This window comes from Stenella coeruleoalba (genome assembly GCF_951394435.1).
Source record: "Stenella coeruleoalba genome assembly, chromosome: 7".
In the NCBI taxonomy this organism is placed as follows: domain Eukaryota; kingdom Metazoa; phylum Chordata; class Mammalia; order Artiodactyla; family Delphinidae; genus Stenella; species Stenella coeruleoalba.
Genome location: NC_137153.1, coordinates 100505610 through 100526367, shown reverse-complemented (window position 1 = coordinate 100526367; position 20758 = coordinate 100505610). Strand labels below are relative to the sequence as shown.

General features: G+C 39.3%; 1 protein-coding gene across 9 annotated transcripts in view; it reads left to right on the top strand.

The window, feature by feature from the left end:
* LPAR1 (lysophosphatidic acid receptor 1) overlaps positions 1 to 20758 on the top strand; it is a 400858-nt gene that overhangs the window by 321871 nt on the left and 58229 nt on the right. For all 9 annotated transcript variants that reach the window (XM_079927183.1, XM_079927182.1, XM_079927184.1 and 6 more), the window contains one exon: positions 12757 to 13504. In XM_079927183.1, coding sequence (XP_079783309.1) covers positions 12757 to 13504 — 748 coding nt within the window. The remainder of the gene's footprint in view (positions 1 to 12756; positions 13505 to 20758) is intronic.

The following is a 20758-nucleotide window of genomic DNA, read 5'->3' as shown; positions in this document are numbered from 1 at the left end:
GTGTTTGTTTGTTATTTTAAAAATATGTCAGGATATATGTATATGTATAGCTGATTCACTTTGTTATACAGCAGAAACTAACACAGCATTGTAAAGCAATTATACTCCAATAAAGATGTTAAAAAAGAAAATATGTCAAGCATACAGAAGAGTGTAGAGAGTGTTATAATACAATAGGATGTCTATTACCCAGCTTTTAAAATGTTAACATTTTGATGTAATTGCTTCAAAATCTTTTGGGTGAAGATGGTCAAAAGGTACAGACCTCCAGTTGTAAAATAAAGAAGTCCTGGGGATGGAATGTACAGCATGGTGACTATAGTTAATAATACTTATATTGCATTATTGAAAGTTGCTGAGAGTAGATCTTAAAAGTTCTCATCACAAGAAAAATTTTGTAACCATGTATATGGTGATGCTTCTTAACGAGGCTTATTATGGTGATCATCTCACAATATATACAAATATCGAATCATTCTGTTGTACACCTGAAACTAGTGCTATATGTCAATTATACCTCAATAAGAAAGGTATATTTTGGTTATTTTATCCATTCTCCAGTTGACAGATATTTACATTGCTTCTAATATTTTGATATTATAAAAGAGTGGCAATGAAAATTCTTGTATATGTCTCCTGATGCACATGTGTGAGTTTTTCTGGCGTTAGAATCTCTCAATCACGTGTATGAACGTGTCCAATTTAAGTGGTTTTTGCCAAACTGTTTTGCAAAGCAGTTGCACTGAAATTTTATTCCCACCGTAACTGTATGACAGTCTTCGCCAACTCTTGATATTTTCAGACTTGTTAAATTTTGCCCACCTGATGGAATGATTAATTGGGTCTGACGGCAGTTTGTATTTAACTTTCTCTGATTCCCCGGAAGGGTAATTATCTTTTCATGTGACGACTGGCCATTTAGTTTTCCTCTTCTATGAATTGCCTGTCCCCATCTTTGCCTATTTTGCTATTGGATTGTTTGGCTTTTCTATTTTGATTTGTAAACTAAGCCTTTTTTATGTGCATTGCCAGACTTTTTACTATTCTTCAGCTTTTCTTTTCACTGATTAGGAAGTCTTTTGCTGCACGGAAGTCTTGAATTTTGTCAACGTTTTGGTCTTGTTTAGAAAAATCCCCCTATTCACAAATTATAAATATATTCTTTATTTGCTTTTTACATATGTCTTTATATCACCTGAAATTGATTTCTGGGTATGATATGACATAGACAGTCAATTTGTTTTATTTTTTCATATAGATGAACAGTTACACTGTTTTCCCCATTGGTGGGTAAAGCCATGTCTCTTATATCGAGTTACCATAGAAATGTGTGTTTCTGGTTCTTTATTCTATTCCATTGGCTGTTCATGTTTTTCTGTGCCAATATCATGTCTTATTTTATCACTTTAAAATAACATATTCTTTTCCATAGGGCATCTAGTTCTTTGTTTTCCAAGTTATCTTGGATACTCTGGTTCTTCTGTACTTCTGTAGCAGTGTTTAGGGAGCCTGTCAAACTTCGTGAAAAACCCTTTTGGGATTTTCATTTTATTGCATTGAATTTATATATTAATTTTGGGAAAATTGACATCTTAACACCTTTTTCTTCCCATGAAATATTATCTCTTCAATTATTTAGGTTTCGCTGTAAGCTTTTGAATATTTAACTTATTCCTAGATACATTAGACCTTTTGTTATTGTAAATGAGTTGTCCTTGAAATAATAATTAAAAATTTTTTTTCTGGTGTTTCTGTAGGAACACAGTTGATTCATGTGGCTTGATAGTTAATCCAGCAAATTTACTAAACTCTGTTGGTACAGTTTGTTTATATATTATCTTGCATTTTATATGTAACTGATTAATCATTTGTGAAAAAGAGTAAGTTTTTCTTTTCCAATTCTTTCCTTTGTTTTTTTTCCTTATTGTTTTGGCTATAATCACCAATACATGCTAAAAGCAACTGGTGATTGAATCACCTTTGTTTTGTTTCTGCCTTAAAAGGGAATATTTCCATCAAATATGACAATTGCCATACATAAACCTTTTACCAAGTTAAGGAAGTTTCCTTCTAACCCTAGATTGCCAAATTATCATGAAAGGCTATTTAAATTTACCAAACGCGTATTTCCATTTCTAGTGAGATGATCATTGGCCTTTCTTCTTTCCTTGAATTTGCTCGTGTGATGAATTCTATTACCAGATTTTTAAATGTTAAATCATCTTTGCATTCTGGAATAAACTCTATTTAGTCACACCTCTCTCTCTTTCCCTATATAGATCTAGATCTAGATCTACAGATACAGAAACTATATTTTATTTAGGAACTCTTCATTTATGTTCTTAAATAATACTGGCCAGTAATTTATTTCACTCTTAATCTCCTTTTTGTTCTTGTACCATGGGTGTGCTGGCTTCATACAAATATAACCAAACAAACTGAGAATGGAAAATCAAAACAGTAATATGAGGTAATTTTAGGTAGGTTTCAAAACAAATGGAAGTAAAATGCTGAACCACAGTAACATGGGAGCCAGAGGTGTTGGAGTGAAAGCTCATCGAGGGAAGAGGATTACCTTTAGACTTCAAGTCAAGTATGCATGTTAAAATATTAAAGATAAGCATGAAAGAGTAGAAATGGAAATGTAACTGGAACCAGTTGAGGTGGAGAAGGGAGAATGCAAAACCTCAATCGGTTCAGTCTTCTCTTTAGTCTGATATTCTTGGGTCCTATCCTACTGTGTACTGTCCTGCTGATTCTCATACACGGTATCCTTCCTGTGTGTTTGTAGTCTTTGGGATGATGAATTCATCATCAGTGGGGCTGATTCGAGAGAATCCTGTGTGGTTGTATTGAGGTCTGGCCCTCTGGAGAGGTTTGATGCTTGCTAGTACCAGCACGTGGATGGGGGGGGGGGGGGGGGCGGAGATATCACAGGCTAAGGACTGTGGTTTGTGTTAATTTCTCCTCCTGGGTTCTCAGATTTGGCAGAGGTCTAACTTCATTCTCAGACTTGGCAGAAGGTCTAACTTCAAATCCCATCTTGATTGGGAAGGGGAGGGGTTTTGATTTCTGAAGGGAGTCTTTTAATTTATTTATTTCCCAACCTGGAGCCTAAGCTAAGACAAACTTCCTTGTATTCCCCAGTGCACCTGGGTAGATTATTTTTTCTGTTCCACTCTTTTACTGATAGGGAGATCTTCAAGACTCCTAGCTTAACTACTGGGTCTCAGTTCTAAGTCACTTCCTCAGTCAAGGCCAAGGGCTCATTTTCTTTTTCCCAGTTATATTTAATGCCCTGTCTCCATGATCCTGACAGTGTGCTGCCAGGGCAGCCTATCATCTCAGTTTGCTGTTCCCTTTTAGCTCAGCAGTGTATCTAAAACACTATATTTTTTCTCCAGCATGTCTTAGTGTTTTTAGGCTTGCTTGTTTGTTTGTTTTCCATTTCTTCCTCTTGGGCCCAGACTCAAAATTCTCTCTGGAAATTCAACTAATACGATGTCACTCACTCAGCCTGTTACAAGGGGCCATAACAGATACAACGTATTTTTATTGATTTACACTTGTTTTCCATAGTTTTGTTTTTTACATGTGTGTACATCATATTCACGTACATTGTTACTGTATAAGAAGTAGCATTTTATGTACGTTTTCAGATAAAGTTTAAAAAAATCTAGTAGCGCATTCTTCAGCTACTGTGAGGCTAACTTTCTAACTTTAGAACATTTTTAGTTTGCATCAGCATTGTTTTGTGTCCTATTTTCTGATTATAGTGGTAGATCATTCCTTTTTTTCTTTTTATTGTTTCTAATTTGAGACTCTAAAAAGTGTGAGAACTATTTTTCTTGTTAATAGAGACTTAATTGCATTTAATTAAATTCTTTCGTCTCTTTTCAGTCTTTTTTTTGGTTGGGGGGGAAGAGGGAGGAAATGTGTGGAAGGTCTGATTATTTTAGATTTAAAAACTAGAATTGAAGAGCCCTTAGAGATATCTTATTTCACAAATGAGAAATTGACATTCAGAGCAGTTATGAGACTTACTGAAGCTGGTGAGCATCAGAATCAGGAAGAAGTCCTCACCCACTCCATTGTTGTACTTTAACAGAAGTGGGAAACCAAATAGGCTTGATTTAGATCTTATTACTGGTCCTTTATTCAGTATAAATTAAAATCTCCCTTTAGGATGTCAGTAGAGTACATATTTACATTCTTATCTAAATGCTTACTAAATCATACAGGTTTAGTTACCAGTTTGTGAGCTTGTGCTAAGTGCTCCCTTCTCCGCTTGGCTAATGAAGATGTAGTTGTCTTTCAGGAGATTAAATACCACACTGGATGGACCGTGAGTGACCCCACACCAGGCACCCAGGTGTTTCATGTTGGTACCCCTGGAAGGCATAGCGTAGTGTAGTGCCATGCCCCATACCTGGCATTCCAGAAATGTTTGTGAATGTGCCAATGAAGAAATGAAGTGCATAGCGAAGATGAACACCCTCTGTGTCTCTTTAGAGTTCAGGCTTGGCAGAGTTGTTATGACTTTTGAGATCACACGATGGGTGAGGTAAATTTTTGAGATTTGGAACATCTGTTCTGTAGAACAGCGAACGAGGCCTCCTCCCTCCACCCCATCATCCTGAAATGTAATTGGTGGATGTGCAAAGGGCGTGAGTATGGACTTCTCTTTTTAGCTTTGAGGACAGTTTATTTTTGGAATCATTCTATTTTGTTTACATCTTTGTTTCTTGGGCAGGGCGGAATTCTGTAACTTATTACAGAGAAATTTCTAATTATAGTCATCAGGATTTTGGAATAATGAACTTTAAAAAAGTATTTGAGTTTTGTCTGATTATATTCTTGTTTCCCCCTAAATTTATTGCAACAGATACTACTTTTCTAAAGAAGAAAAGAAAATCATTTATAGTCTTACCTATATAAATTTCACAGAAATGTCATTCTATACATCGTTTTTTTACTCTATTTTCTCCAGTAATATGAAAAGTAATCATCTTTTGGTATATTAACTACTCAATTTGGTGGCTTTTGAATCGATTATATTTAAACTTATTTTTGAAAATTATTGTTACAACTTAAATAGTATGTTTTGATTCATACCTGAATAATAAGAGAAAATAAACAGATATTTCCATACTTCTCTTCCCCTATTTTTAAGTTCTTATTGATACAGTGATTTTAGTTCCAGATTATTATTAATTTATTGTCTTTATAATAAGTATACCCTCAAGAGTTATTTTTGATATTTGTTTTATAACCATTTGGAGAGCAGTTACTTAGACTCGATTTTGTTTTGTGTATTTTTGATGCTTACTGCCAGTCTTTCTATTCTATTGTGGTTTTTATTTTTACTTTTTTCATGGCTTACTTGCATTTGTATTTTCTTTAGGAAGGAAATGAGATGATGATCTTTTGGAGCTCCCACATCTCTGGGACTGTTCTTTATTATCCCCTATGAGAACATCAGTATAGCTGGCTGTGGAATTTATGATCTCAGACATTTTCTCCATAGAATGGAGATTTTTTCCAAATTGAAGTATAATCGAAATAATGGAGATTTTGATTGGTTGTGTTCTATCTTTTGGAATTCTACAGCAGAAGCTTAGCAATACCATATTTTTCTCTCTTTCTCTCAATATTTGATTTGTTTGCTTTTTGTTTATTTTTTTATGTTCTTAGAATTTCGAATGTTAACCTTGAGATTCCAAAATCTAACCTAGCTATATCAGAATTTTAGTGATTTTTTAAAAAATTTTATTTATTTATTTATTTTTGGCTGTGTTGGGTCTTCGTTTCTGTGCGTGGGCTTTCTCTAGTTGTGGCGAGCGGGGGCCAATCTTCATCGCGGTGCGCAGGCCTCTCACTGTCGCGGCCTCTCCTGTTGCGGAGCACAAGTTCCAGACGTGCAGGCTCAGTAGTTGTGGCTCACGGGCCTAGTTGCTCTGCGGCATGTGGGATCTTCCCAGACCAGGGCTCGAACCTGTGTCACCTGCATTGGCAGGCAGACTCTCAACCACTGCGCCACCAGGGAAGCCCAATTTTAGTGATTTTAATCGACTCTTTTGTAATTTATGTAAACTTAAACCAGTAATCTGAGGTCTTTCTCCTTAAGCAATAACTTTTCTTATGCTTCAAGCTGTGTTACTTAAGCTTTGTCCTAGGCTTACTTGGAAAGCTAGTTATGTTTGGAATGTTTTTCCTATACGTGCCTTCTTTCCTTTTATTCTTATCTCTGACCATCTTCTCTAAGCACTGAGTAAACTTCCTAAGTTTGTGTTCTATTTGCCATTTCAGTTTTCTGGAATGTTTTTTTTTTTTTTTTACGGTACACGGGCCTCTCACTGTTGTGGCCTCTCCCGTTGCGGAGCACAGGCTCCAGACGCACAGGCTCAGCGGCCATGGCTCACGGGCCCAGCCGCTCCATGGCATGTGGGATCTTCCCGGACCGGGGCACCAACCCGTGTCGCCTGCATTGGCAGGAGGACTCTCAACCACTGCGCCACCAGGGAAGCCCAGTTTTCTGGAATTTTTATACATCATTTCATTGCCTGAATTATTGTTTTTAATTGAAAAATAGTTTTTCATCTCTTTGGTGGGCTCAGTGATGAAGTTCTGATGATGTCCATTGCATATTTAATCCTGGAACCACTGAATAGGCTAATTTACATGGCAAAAGGGGCTTTTCAGTTGTGATGAAGTTCAGGATTTTGTGATGGGGAGATTATCCTAGGTTATCTGGGAAGGTAATCACAAGGGTCCCTAAATGTGGGAGATGGAGGAAGAAGAGTCAGTGTTAGAATGATGTCAGTGTGAGAAAAGACTTGGCTGGCCATTACTGGCTTTGAAGCTGGAATGGGGCCAGGAGACAAAGAATGTGGGCCGTCTCTGCAAGTGGGAAAAGACAGAAAAATTCTCTTCTAGAGCCTCTGGAAAGGAACACAGTCCTGCCAGCACCTTGATTTAGCCCAGTGAGCCCCACTTCGGACTTCTGACCTCCAGAACTGTAAAATAATAAATTTGTCTTTTTAAGCTACTAAATTTGTGGCAATCTGTTACAGTAGCAATGGGAAGCTAATATAATCTCTATGTAGTTTTTTCTGAAAAAAAAAATTTTTTTTTTTGTCTTCGTAATGGCTGGCTCTCTTTTCAGTGCTTGTACCCTAACAAAGCATTTTGAGGATCAAATCAGAAATATCCTAGTGTTTAATCTTTTCCATTCCCCCCCTTTTTCTTTTTTAATAAATCTGCTTCAAGGGGAGGTATTTTCTGTTATCCTTTAGGATGGCCATCTCCTCCTCTGAGATCGTTTTCTCCCCATTGTGTTGGCTGATTTTTTCTGTTTGCCGTATCATCATAACCATGACTACCTGAATGTCTTGTAGTCCAAGCACAGTTGAATTGCATTCTCTCAGAGCTCGATGTGGGCTTCTGCCTAAATCCATCAGGTCCTGAAAAAGGAAAGAAGCACTTCCACACTACCCTTGTGACTGCCATTGAAGATGCTGCCAGGGTATCCTTCACTTATTCTCCAGATCTGCTGCTTTTTGCAGATGATAGGAGAAAAGTTTTAATTCTTCTTTCAATTCAGTCCTGTTGTACTAAATCTAGCTGAAATTCCTGAAGTTTTTCTCAGGTATATTCTACCCTTACTATTTTTAATTCCTGGTGTATTTTCTACTGCTTTAATATTTAGTTGGCAATTTGATTAAATATAGAGTTCTAACCCACAGTATTCTTAGTATAGACTTTTAAATCTGAAATAGACCTTATGTATAATTTAGTCCAATTTCCTCATTTAACAGATGGTAAAACTGAAAGGTTCAAAAAATCCTGTAAGTTATGTCATTAAATACGGTATGGTTTTTATGGTATCGCTACTCAGTTTTTGAGAGAAAGAGATGGAATAGAACCAGGTCACGTGCCATTTGCTGAGTAAACACGGGATGCCTTCAGAGAAAATTTTTCAGTTTTATTCATCTTAGCATATTGTGGCTTAAAAAGCCAATTTATACTTTATTTTGTCATTCTTAATTATATGGTTTTTCTATGTGGGAAAAGCAAAGAAGCTGTTCATATCACTGCTTGACTTCGTTGGCAGTTGGTGTTTAGAAGTTGGAATGCTGTGAAATACTACATGCTTCCTGTTTGATTACGAAATTTCTTTGTCCGGAGAAAGTAAATGGTTACAGGGGCTAAAGGAAAGAACAGAATTTTCATTTATGTAATATTTATGATTTTTTTTAATATCCTTTGCAGAAAGAAAACTTGTGAAGTGTAAACGTTTTTTGAATTATCTTTAATTTATTAAAGCAATCAGTATATAGTTAGAATCTAATCTAATAGTTGGATGCTATACAACAGTGAACAAGAAGGCTAGAATCTCTGCCGTCATAATGCTTACAGCCTAGTGTGGGCAGGTGTCAATAGATAGTGAAGCAATTATTATACAGTGTGGTAAGTGTTGTTATAGGAGTAATGCAGGGAACTGTGGTAGGAGGCACCTTGCCCAGACATGGGAAGATCTGGGGAGAATGACTGGAAATAATAATATTTCAACTGGTACATGAAGAATGAGTATAAGGTGAAAATGGGGGGAAGATTGTTCTAGGCCAGTGGTATTCAAAGTGTGGTCCTTAGCCCAGGAGCATCAGTGTCATGTGGGGCCCCACCTCAGATCTGCTAAATCAGACAGATGTGGTCATCAAGCTGTGTTTTACAAACCCTCTGGGTGCTGATGCAGAAAACCTCTGTTCTCAGCGATGCTGAGAACCAGAGGTGAGAGAGAGCACAGTATATTAAATAGAGCTGAAGCAGAGAGTTTAAAGTCATTAATAGCTTGAGTTGAGGCTGGAGAGGCCTGATAAGGTGGTTGAAGAGTATGGATTTTTAGCTTAAGTGCACTTGTTAGCCAAGCGTTTTTAGTAGAAGAACAGTTTGGGCAACTTTGTCTTTTAGAAAGATCACTAGAGAAGAGATTGGTGCTAGGTAGAAAGAACACCTAGGAAGCCAGTGTAGTAGTAATGCTGGTGGCCATGAGGATGGAATAGTAAACAGGTTGAACAGATACTTAGGAAGGAGAAGTTACAGGGTATGGTTATTGGTTAGATGATGAAGATGAGGGGAAAAGGAATTCCCACGTTTAGCATTCAGGCCACTAGAAAGATAGTAGTTCTCTAGCCTCTGAAATAGTGACCGCGGGAGGAACAAGTTGGGGAAGGTTATAAGTTTGAGCTTGGTTTTGAACACAGAGACAGAAGTAATTATGAGGTTGTCAGAGATAACAGTGGGCAATTTGGTACTTGCTTAGAGTTAAGGAAAGAAATAAGGGTCAAATATGTGGATGTGGGAGTATTTGAGATATATAAGATAATTGAAATCTTGGAAGACATATTAGAAAACTCAATGAAAGTGTGTTGAATGAGAATATAGGGTAGAAACAGTAATGTTGCACAGAGGATGGGGAACCTCAGAAATGACTGAGAAGGACCAACCAGGGAGAGAGAAAGATCAAGAGCCAGGATAGTATGATGTCATGATAGCTAAAGAAAGAGAATTTTCTAAAAAAGAGGCTCCCAGTCATGTATCTGATGCTTTGAGGGGTTAGTAAGGTGAGAACTGAAAAATTTCCATTGGAACAGCCATCAGATTGGTGTGATTTGGGGAAGTTAATGTGAAACTCAAGAATTGACTAGAGTGGATTTGATGGAGGGGAAGGGGGAGAAGCTGTACCATAGGTAATTGAGAAATTTGTGTGTGTCCAGTGAGACACTGGAGAGCAATTGGCTATGACGGGGAAAATCATCAGAGCTGGAAGCCAAACACGAAGTTATATGGGGATTTCTTTCTTTCTTTCTCCCTCCTTCTCTCCCTCTCTCCCTCTCTCCCTCTCTCCCTCTCTCCCTCTCTCCCTCTCTCCCTCTCTCCCTCTCTCCCTCTCTCCCTCTCTCCCCCCCCTCTCTCCCTCTCTCCCTCTCTCCCCCCCCCCCTCTTTCTCCCCCTCCCTCCCTCCCTTCTTTCCTTCCTTCCTGTCTTTGGTAGAGATTAAACTTACTTGAATACGGACAGGAAAGATTCAAGAGAGAGGAGAAGGAGTGAGGAGGGACTTGAAGAAAGAAAGCAATGTATAGAACAAGGTTCTGGAAGTAGTAAGAATGGATGGGATTCAGAACACTTGGATGGCAAAGGGTACACCTTTCCCATTGTAACAGAAGGGGAAGAAAAAAATGGGTTTTTGAATAGGTAATTTTAAAGGAAAAAGAGTTTCAATCTTATGATTTCTAAGTTTCCTCTTTTGGCAACTGCTGCTGGAGAGAGGGAAGGTGAGACTCGAGAGAGAATAATAAATTTAGAGTATTTACTGTGAAGAAGATACAGAATAATAATTAGGGGGAAAATCAGATTTCTTGTGGCGTTAAATTCTCAGTTGAGGCAAGACATCATGTGAATTTATAGCAGAATCAATCTGCCAGATATGTTGATTTTTCTCTAACATTTCTCAGAAGCCTTGGTGTAGGTGTGGAAGTGGGAACCAATTGCATTCATCCAAGACTGGTGTTATTCTAAGAAATTGTTACAGAAGTGCAGTGGAGCAAGTAGATTAAAAGATAAAGGTCTCTACTTCCTTATCTGAAACTATAACATTTAAGAAGATCTGAAAACTGATGATTTTTTCTTAACGCAGTGGCAAAAGTTGCTCTGAATGAATAGATATGAGGCTACTTATAACCTTTATTTATCAAACTTAGTGTATATATTCACATGTTTTACTTTAGAGATTAACATGTATCATTATGGAGTGCTGTCTCAGATTTTGGTGGGGCTGTTACGTCAAACATAGATTATGTCCTCTATAACTGTTCTTAAAACTGGCAAATTTTTGAATTCTGAAGGACATCTGACCTCAAAGTCTTCAAGAAGAGACTGTGTTCTTGCGTTAGCAAAAAAAAAAGAGGTTGAAACGATATCCTGTGGAACCTAAGCCAGATAGGGAAAAGGGGGAAGATAGGGAGGTAATCCGTTGGGAAAAAGTAGGATGCTTAAGGAAATAGATGGCTTCAAAGAACTGATGTAGGGGGATCAATTGAGAAAGATCGCCAATGAGTGGGGCTCTGTGGAAGGTACATTAGATACCAAGATGTGTAAGACAAGGTCTTCACTCTTCCCCTGGACTATCATCTTTTTAAGAAACAAGGTGATACATAATTATACAACATGGTAAGAGTGATTATTATAGAAGCATAATCTAAAAGCTATTTAGTCTAAATGAGGAGAGAGACCCTAGATGTCTGGACAGGTCAGGAGACTAACCATTCAAGAAGAGTTTCACACACTGTTTTGGAACTTTCTGTGTTTGGTAAACATTAAGGCACAACACACGGATATTCGGTAGAATATTCGATCAAAAATAGTGGTTAAAACTGTCATATTTGCTAGGTAATTTACTAAATGCAGTGCAAGATATGAAGAAGAAGGTTGGATGTGAGCTATCTTCAAGAAATATTCTCTAATTTTAGGAGTCACAGACAAACCTAAGGCTTTAGGAAGGGTGATTTATTCTATTTGATGTGTAATTTTCTAGTTTCTCCATGTTACGTTTTTTTTTTTTTGTGGTACACGGGCCTCTCACTGGATGGTCTCTCCCGTCGCGGAGCACAGGCTCCGGACGCGCAGGCTCAGCGGCCATGGCTCATGGGCCCAGCCGCTCTGCGGCATGTGGGATCTTCCCGGACTGGGGCACGAACCCGTGTCCCCTGCATCGGCAGGCGGACTCTCAACCACTGCGCCGCCAGGGAAGCCCTCTGTGTTACTTTTTCCTTTCTAATTTTGTTTTAATAGTTTTATTGACACCTATATCATTCTATTAGAAACTTCCTCAATCCTTTAGAATTCAAGTGAGAGTATAAGTAGTTCGTAAGCAAATATATTCTGATTGATGATGTTAAAAATAAGAAAACACATAATGAAACATTATCGCTCAACATTTTAGAAGGTGTACTTTTAGAGCAGTGTCAAAGTACGAACTGCTCTCTGAGGGTTACATTAGTTACATATTTCTTATGTCCTCCAAGAAGAAAAACGTTCTCAAACGTCATAGATTGTTTGATGAATGCTATTCTGGGGTAAGGAGTTGTGGGGGAAGACAGTGCTGACCACAGGAATGTTAAACAGCAAATGCTGGCTTTGGGCATAGTAGCTTTGATGCATAGTGACCTCTTTGAAATGTTGGGACTGATGGTCCTTGTGGGGACTTGCGTTACAAGATATCTGACACAGATTGAACATACTATGTGAGAACAGAAATGCAGAATAATAGGGCAATAATACCCTATCTATAAACCATCTGTGTTTACAGATTCCCTAAATAACGGGCCAAAATAGATTTCACTATGGTAAATATTCCTGTTGCAACGCTCTGCAAAATTCTCATCTGTCTCATGTATTTTAGGCATGATTTCTGGGTCGTGTGGCTTTTCTAGTAGACTTCAATGATGTGCAGCCACCAAGAACAGACCTTGTCATTTATTTAACTCCAACTGTCTTTAATCTCGAGAACAGTAAAACAGAAAGAAACCTTGGGGTTTCAACATAATCATAGAACATTACACAGGATCAGATTTTCAAATTCTTTGCTTTTGCTCTTTTTTGGCCACCTTTACCGTAGAAGACTTGCGTTATCTACACATCTTTAAATTTGGGTCCATGGTTTTTCTCTTTTTTAACCTCTCTTCCTTTCTCTTTTAGTTCACAGCCATGAATGAACCACAGTGCTTCTACAATGAGTCCATCGCCTTCTTTTATAATCGGAGTGGAAAGTACCTTGCCACAGAATGGAACACAGTTAGCAAGCTGGTGATGGGACTTGGAATCACCGTCTGTATCTTCATCATGTTGGCCAACCTGCTGGTCATGGTGGCGATCTATGTCAACCGCCGCTTCCATTTTCCTATTTATTACTTAATGGCGAATCTGGCTGCTGCGGACTTCTTTGCTGGGTTGGCCTACTTCTACCTAATGTTCAACACAGGACCCAATACTCGGAGACTGACTGTTAGCACGTGGCTCCTGCGTCAGGGCCTCATTGACACCAGCCTGACAGCCTCTGTGGCCAACCTACTGGCCATTGCAATCGAGAGGCATATTACGGTTTTCCGCATGCAGCTCCACACGCGGATGAGCAACCGGCGGGTGGTGGTGGTGATTGTGGTCATCTGGACCATGGCCATTGTTATGGGGGCCATACCCAGTGTGGGCTGGAACTGCATCTGTGATATTGAAAACTGTTCCAACATGGCACCCCTCTACAGTGACTCTTACTTGGTCTTCTGGGCCATTTTCAACTTGGTGACCTTTGTTGTCATGGTGGTTCTCTATGCTCATATCTTTGGCTACGTTCGCCAGAGGACTATGAGGATGTCTCGGCATAGTTCTGGGCCGCGGCGCAATCGGGATACCATGATGAGTCTTCTGAAGACTGTGGTCATCGTGCTCGGTGAGTTGTGTCTTGACTGTAACTTACTTTACGGATTCTCAATGTCTTAATACAAACCAGGGTAGTTTATGATAGTGGTAAGCAACAGTGTGAACATCAGCGGGTATATATGCAGGAATTACAAGGGGACATGGCACCTTTATAGCAAATGTTTATGATGAAGTCAGCATCCCAGTCTTTCTATAATTACAGAACTGGTTTCAGGGAAATAATGTCTCAGTGATGTGTTATAAATCATGGTGATGTGGAAGATGTCATTGACGAGTTTGGCTATCAAGTATTGAAGGATATCAGCTTTTGAAAGGTTTTATTACAGCCCAAATTGTGGAACTTTTGCCTGTAGTCTCTTTATTACAGATTCTCAGAAAGTGTTCTTACTGTCCCACGTATATGCTTTCACACATAGCTATTTTTATGAGTCTGTTTCCAAATAAGGAGTCTTTCACTTTCTGTCATTGTTACTGCACACACGTAGGTAAGTATATCAAGTTTTTGTATAGATTTATTGCACAAAATGGGTTGGAATTAATACCATCTCTGACAGTCACCTGTATGAAAACTTACTTTTTTTCCATTAATTTTCGTTTTTAGTGGTGGAAGTTAATTCATATTTCAAGGTGAAAAGCAGGATTTTATTCTTTTATGTAATGTATACTCGAATAACTTTTGCCTTTAAATAACTGTTGTTTTTCCTGGGTGAAAAATTCATGGTTAATGATCACAAGGAATATATTTATTCGTTTATGTATTCAGAAAATAGTTAAAGAGAACCTCATACGTTCCAGGCCCTGTGCTAACTCCCGGAAATGTGTCCATGAAGACAGCATACACAGAACATTTCTTTTGGAGCTTAGAGGGCCTATTTTTAAAGTTCACCCAGTGAGAATTTTAAATAATTACCCTATTGAATTACATTTTCTCCATGGGCTATATTTGGGTTAATGTCTGATCACATTTTAAAAGTATCTTTTAAAAAATCTTTAGTAGTTCATCTTTCTCCATTGAAATTCAGTGGAAAGTTCCTCTAATGCTCTTTGTTCCAGTTTGTAAAGCAGGGTTGAGTGGATGGAACCTGGGATGGTGTGGCTCCTCTGAAACTCTGGGAGCTACTTTAATCTTAGCCCCAGGAAAGAGAGCCCTAATTATGGCTCTAAGAATAAAGACCAGGCCTTGGGATTGCCGACACAACTAAAGCCCTGTCTGTAACTAACTGGCACGTGTAGGTAGTATCCCCACTGAGGCCCCCACCACCTCAGATGTGAAATTTTCTTATTCCATCCAACAAAGTTCAGTAGAAGTATAAAAATGATTTCCCTCTATGTTTAATTATCAACAAAAGCCTTGAACATACCTGTGCCCCAAGTACACATTCTCCATGATCGGGATGAAGCACATCTTTGTTTACCGTGGATGCTATTTTTTGTATTAAATTAAATAACATGAGAGATTTCACTTCTGTATTGACTCAAGTATTTGTTTGTTTACTGCTGATCTCAATGTTGGTTGAAACTTTTCATACGGGTGCACTTTTTCTAGTATCATCTCAAGTACTGCTTGTAGTTCATAGAACCACCAGCAGAAAATGACTGCTGAACTTGGACTATGAACCTGCTAAGTTCTTGTTTGAATTTTGACCTTTGTATAATGCCTAGCATTTTCCGGTGTGTAGTATGCTTAACGATTCATATAAAATTAACTTTTGTGCCTCATTGGGTGGTTTTGCAGGTTAAGTGAGAATTATTATTATTATTTTCGTGTGTGTGTGTGTGCGGTTTGCGGGCCTCTCACTGTTGTGGCCTCTCCCGTTGCGGAGCACAGGCTCCGGACGTGCAGGCTCAGCGGCCATGGCTCACGGGCCTAGCCGCCCCGCGGCATGTGGGATCTTCCCAGACTGGGGCACGAACCCGTGTCCCCTGCATTGGCAGGCAGACTCTCAACCACTGCGCCACCAGGAAAGCCCGAGAATTATTTTGAGGGTTTATGGGGCCACAGTTTCAGTGTACATTGACCCTAAATGCCCCTTTTGCCCTACCACACCAACCCCAGACTTGAAAATAACAGAATATAACACTGGTTTCTGAGGTTAAACTAGTGGGCTCCACAAAGATTGAATACATGTAGCTGCCTCGGGAATAAATGGCATTATCTCTATAGATGTGTGATGGAAGAAGTTTAGAACATGGAGAACTCCCGTCAGGGTGATAGGCAAAGAAATTTGGTGAGGCAAGATGTGTATGGGATTGTAGTATAGGAAGGAGAAATTAAATAAATGGACTTTAACCTTGCAGAGAAAAGTAGCAAGAATGGGAGAATGGGCAGGGCTCGGAATAGGTAATTCACCACCCTAAACAGCCAGGTGTTTGTCAAGTTGGTGCCTGTTACCATTTGTACAACGTACTCCCCTGCTTGAATTCTATGTAGTCGTGCCTGCATGCGAAAGATGGGTTGGTCTTGTAGGAACAAGTTTATTGACCATCAGGTTTTTTTGTGGTGCACGTTCGGTTTTTTAATGTCTTCTCTGCCAGATTGTCAGCTCTGCGGCTGTGAGCAGGAAGTGTGATGATGTGTTGTCCAGTTTCTCCACATTACCTGTTGTGGGATGTGGCACAAAGTAGGTGCTTGTAAAATAACTGTTGAATGAATGAATGTGGTGACAAAACCAGGTTTTTGAGCCTTCAGAACTGAGGACCAGAGAAAGCCATAGTGAATTCACTAAGTTGATGCCCCTTGGTTCAGTCATGTGGCAGAAACCAAACCTAGCTGCACCACTATTACGTTTTGTGCCTTCCAGTCAAATACAACAGCTTGGAAAGCGACCACAAGGGCTGCTCAATAAATAATGTGTATTTTGTTCATGTATTCTGGGGATGATTACAGTTTGATTAAGTGTCAAACCTTCGGTTTCCATTTCACCATGTCAAAATGACCTCTGGGTTTTAGACCTATTCGGTTCAATAAACCAGTGTTTATTGGTTATTTATCCTTCAATAAAAGGATTTGTTAGTCAACAAGTTGAATTTCTAGGACTCAATATAAAATAAAGGGGCTTTGAGATTTATGATGGCAATACCAGCAGCAGTTTTGAAGCACAAGGTTGTGTATAAGCTGCTCCTGAGTGAGTACTGGATCTTAATAGTTTTATTTGTAAAACACATATAGCATTAACCATGTGCCTAGCGCTACTCTGCCTTAGAAATGAGTTTTTGTAAAGAGCATCCCTGTGGAGTCTAGGTTTGTTAGCTTCATTTTTCAGAGGTGAAAACTGAGGCACAGAGAGAGAGGTTAAGTAACTTTCCCAAGATCACACAGCTAGTTAAGTACAGGAGCTGGGATATGTTTCAGGCAGTCTGGTTCCAGAGCCCATGTGTTTTTCACCTCCATGCTATCCTGTCTCTCTATAATACAAACAGCTACCAGCACATGCTGGATTGTTTTATAAAGTTTGAACAGCACTGTGCTATTAAATTGAAACATTGTGATCCCATTTGTTTCTCTTGATACTGCCTAGCTGCCTGTGCTTCATTTCCTGGGTAGAAGAAAGCTTTCAGGGAGCATTCCTTTCCTCCTTTTGCTTCTGATCATGATCGTTATGACTCTCATCTCATTGGCCCTTTTCCACTCTTTGGTGTTGGAGCACCAGTAACTGACTGCTTCTGATTGAAGGAGTGTTTAGTTCAAGGTGTAGTTAACTTGAGGGTTCATTGTCCTAGTGCGAAGTCATGTAATCCTTCCCCAGGCTTGAATTCTCCCCACTTGACATTTTACCAAGAATTCCTTTTGAGTCTGTTCCACGGTTGAATCAGAGTGGTAGTCAAGTTCTTCCTTATTTGACCACAGTCTATCTTGAGTTGTAAGTCCTTGCCTTTCTTGCGCTGTTCCTTCTGATGACACTTCTGTTGGGGATGATTAGAGAAGAGGGAAACCAGGATTTGGAAAGAGAAAATAATGGTTATGGTGTAGAGGTTTTTTCATCTTAATTGTGGGAGAGAGTGAGGAAAATAAAGCAAAATAAATCCAGGTGGAGCCTATGTCTTTGGGGAAGAAGAGAGAGACACTTTTTCTAGTTGGATCTGTTCTGGCTGGAAATGATCACCACTGAAGCTAAATTACTGCTTTTTACCTACGTACCCTGTGCCAGGGTCAATACTCGGCATTACTCTTCATGCACTGTTTGTAACCTTACACCAAGGAAAGTTGTGTTTCTCCCATTTTATACTGAGGGAACTGAGTTAAGATAGGGTAAGTAACTTGTTCAAGAGTGCTTATTTTGTAAGTAGCAGAACTGGAATCCAGCTGTAAGAATGTTGTGGACCATGACCTTCTATCATAGGACACTGGTCACGTGCCATATAAGAGACTGTTACTGGAATTAATAATAGTAGTTGGGGCCAGATGAGTTTAAGCCCATTGTTTTCTCGTTACTCTGATGAAGGATAATTTGGCGAATATCCTGTAAGCAAATCTTTATGTACTTCTCTGTTCAGTTTAATTCAACAAACATATTGTTGAGTGCTAATTATGTGCTAAAGGATAAAAAGATGAATAAGGTAAATACCATTTATTTAAATTGAGGCAACATTGTTTTATAACATGATATAAGTTTCGAGTGTACAACATTATATTTCTACAGCATCCTCGTCACCAAAAATATAGTTTCCATCCATCACCATACTGTTGATCTCCTTTATCTGTTTCACCCTCCTCCCCACCCCTCCCCTCTGGTAACCATTACTCTGTTCTCTGTATCTACGTGTTTGTTTTTATTTGATTTATTCTTTTTTTTTAATTCCACAGTGAGAGAAATCATATATTTGTCTTTCTCTGGCTTATTTCACATAGCATAATACCCTCAAGGTCCATCCATGTTGTTGCAAATGACAAGATTTCATCTTTTTTATGGCTGAGTAGTATTCCAGTGTGTGTGTGTGTGTGTGTGTGTGTGTGTGTGTGTGTGTGTGCGTGTGTGCGTGTGTGTGTATGTACACACATATATACTACAATCTTCTTTATCCATTCATCTGTTGATGGGCACTTAGATTGTTTCCATCTCTTGGCTATTGTAAATAATGCCGTGATGAACATGGGATGCATATATCTTTTCAAATTAGTGTTTTCGTATTCTTTGGATAAATAGCCAGGAGTGGGATAGCTGGATCATATGGTAGTTCTACTCTTAATGTTTGAGGACTCTCCTTACTGTTTTTCATAGTGACTGTACCAATTTCCCACCAACAGTGTAGGAGGGTTGCCTTTTCTCCACATCCTCGCCAACACTTGTTACTTTTTGCCTTTTTTTTTTTTTTTTTTTTTTGCAGTACGCGGGCCTCTCGCTGTTGTGGCCTCTCTCGTTGCGGAGTGCAGGCTCAGCGGCCATGGCTTACGGGCCCAGCCGCTCCGCGGCATGTGGGATCTTCCTGGACCAGGGCACGAACCCGTGTCCCCTGCATCGGCAGGCGGACTCTCAACCACTGCGACACCAGGGAAGCCCTATTTTTTGCCTTTTTGATAACAGTCCCTCTAACAGGCGTGAGGTGATATCTCATTTTGGTTTTGATTTGCATTTCCTAATAATTGGTGATCTGAATATTTTTTCATGTACCTGTTGGCTATCTGTATGTCTTCTTTGGAAAAAATGTATGTTCAGCTCCTCTGCCCATTTTTTAATCAGATTTTTGTTGTTGTTGTTGAGTTGTGTGAGTTTTTTATATGTTTTGGGTATTCACTCCTTACCAGATATATCATTTGTAAGTATCTTCTCCCATTTAGTAGGTTATCTTTTTGTCTTGTTGATGGTTTCCTTTGCTGTGCAGAAGCTTCTTCATTTGATGTAGTCCCATTTGTTTATTTTTGCTTTTTAAACTTCATTCTTTGCTGAGCTTACAGCGTGTTAGAGGAGACTGAGAAGGAGTTGCAAAGCAGTCGGGTCCATGTGCTAGTTGATGTCTGGGTGGAGTGGAGGGAAGGGAGGCCTCACACAGGAGGAAATATTGAGCTGGGTCTTGATGCATGTGGAGGAGCTTGTCCTCCTGTAGGGTGGGGGGAGAGGAGAAGCTAAGCAACAGCTCACCTTTGGGGGACTGAAAGTAGTCAGGTGTGATTACCGTGTGATGGGTATGCTGGATAGAGTTTTGGCTTAGAGCCTTTATAACGTATTAAGGAGTTTGAGTTTCTGCCTTTAGGTGATCAGAGATGCTAAAGGATTCCCTAAGATAAAGAACACCAGTTCCTTATAGGGATAACCCTATAATTTATCATCCAAACTGAGACACTTCTGGTAGTGAAAACAGGCACTAACTGGGACAGTGGGACAACAGGCCTAAACCAAGACTAGTTTGGCCAACCCAGGGTGTACAGTCACTCTCCTTCTAGGCTCTGCTTTCTGTTTGTTTCTAGTTTTTCTACATTTTCTTTTGGCTTTGTAAATGTAGAGCTCAACACTGGACTTGTTCCACTGTGTAAACATAGTAAAGAACAACTTCTTCTTCGTTTTTTTTTTTTAAAGCAAGGATCTGTCCAGATTTAGAATTTTAGAGCTGAAAGGTCCTTTAAAAATCACGCTATCCAACTTCCTAATCCTACAAATAAAGGGACCGAAGCTCCCAAGTTAATTGAGAAATTTAGGTCTGAGTTAGCTGGTGGCTCAAACCGAGAACTAGGTTTGTTAACTTCCAGTAAGGTGCTGTTCCTACTGCCTAGGCCTCCAGCTTGTTCATTTCCATCCACACCTTCCATCATTTTCTTCCCTGTGAACATCAACATGTATTTCCGTGGCTACCCAGGTTTAGGTGTAAACATTGTGGCTATAAAGGTACCCGGAACCCACAGAAAGGGTTCCCTTGAATTTGGCCTTATTATAAACAGCTGGTGATCTCTGAAATGAAGCTTTGATAAAAGTCATTGGAAACTGAATTACTGGCACATTATGTAGTTTTTACACATTTTTTTTAAACTAATACTCTTTATTTTTTTTAATTTTATTTTTTTAACTTTTACTATTTATTTGGTTGCGCCGGGTCTTAGCTGTGGCAGGCGGGCTCCGTAGTTGCAGCTCACCAGCTCCTTAGTTGCAGCATACATGTGGGATCTAGTTCCCTGAACAGGGATCGAACCCGGGCCCCCTGCATTGGGAGTGCGGAGTCTTATCCACTGCGCCACCAGGGAAGTCCCAACACCTTCTTATCATCCTGTTTGCTTTCTTCATAACAGCATTGTATTAGTGTGTGTGTGTGTGTGTGTGTGTGTGTGTGTGTGTGT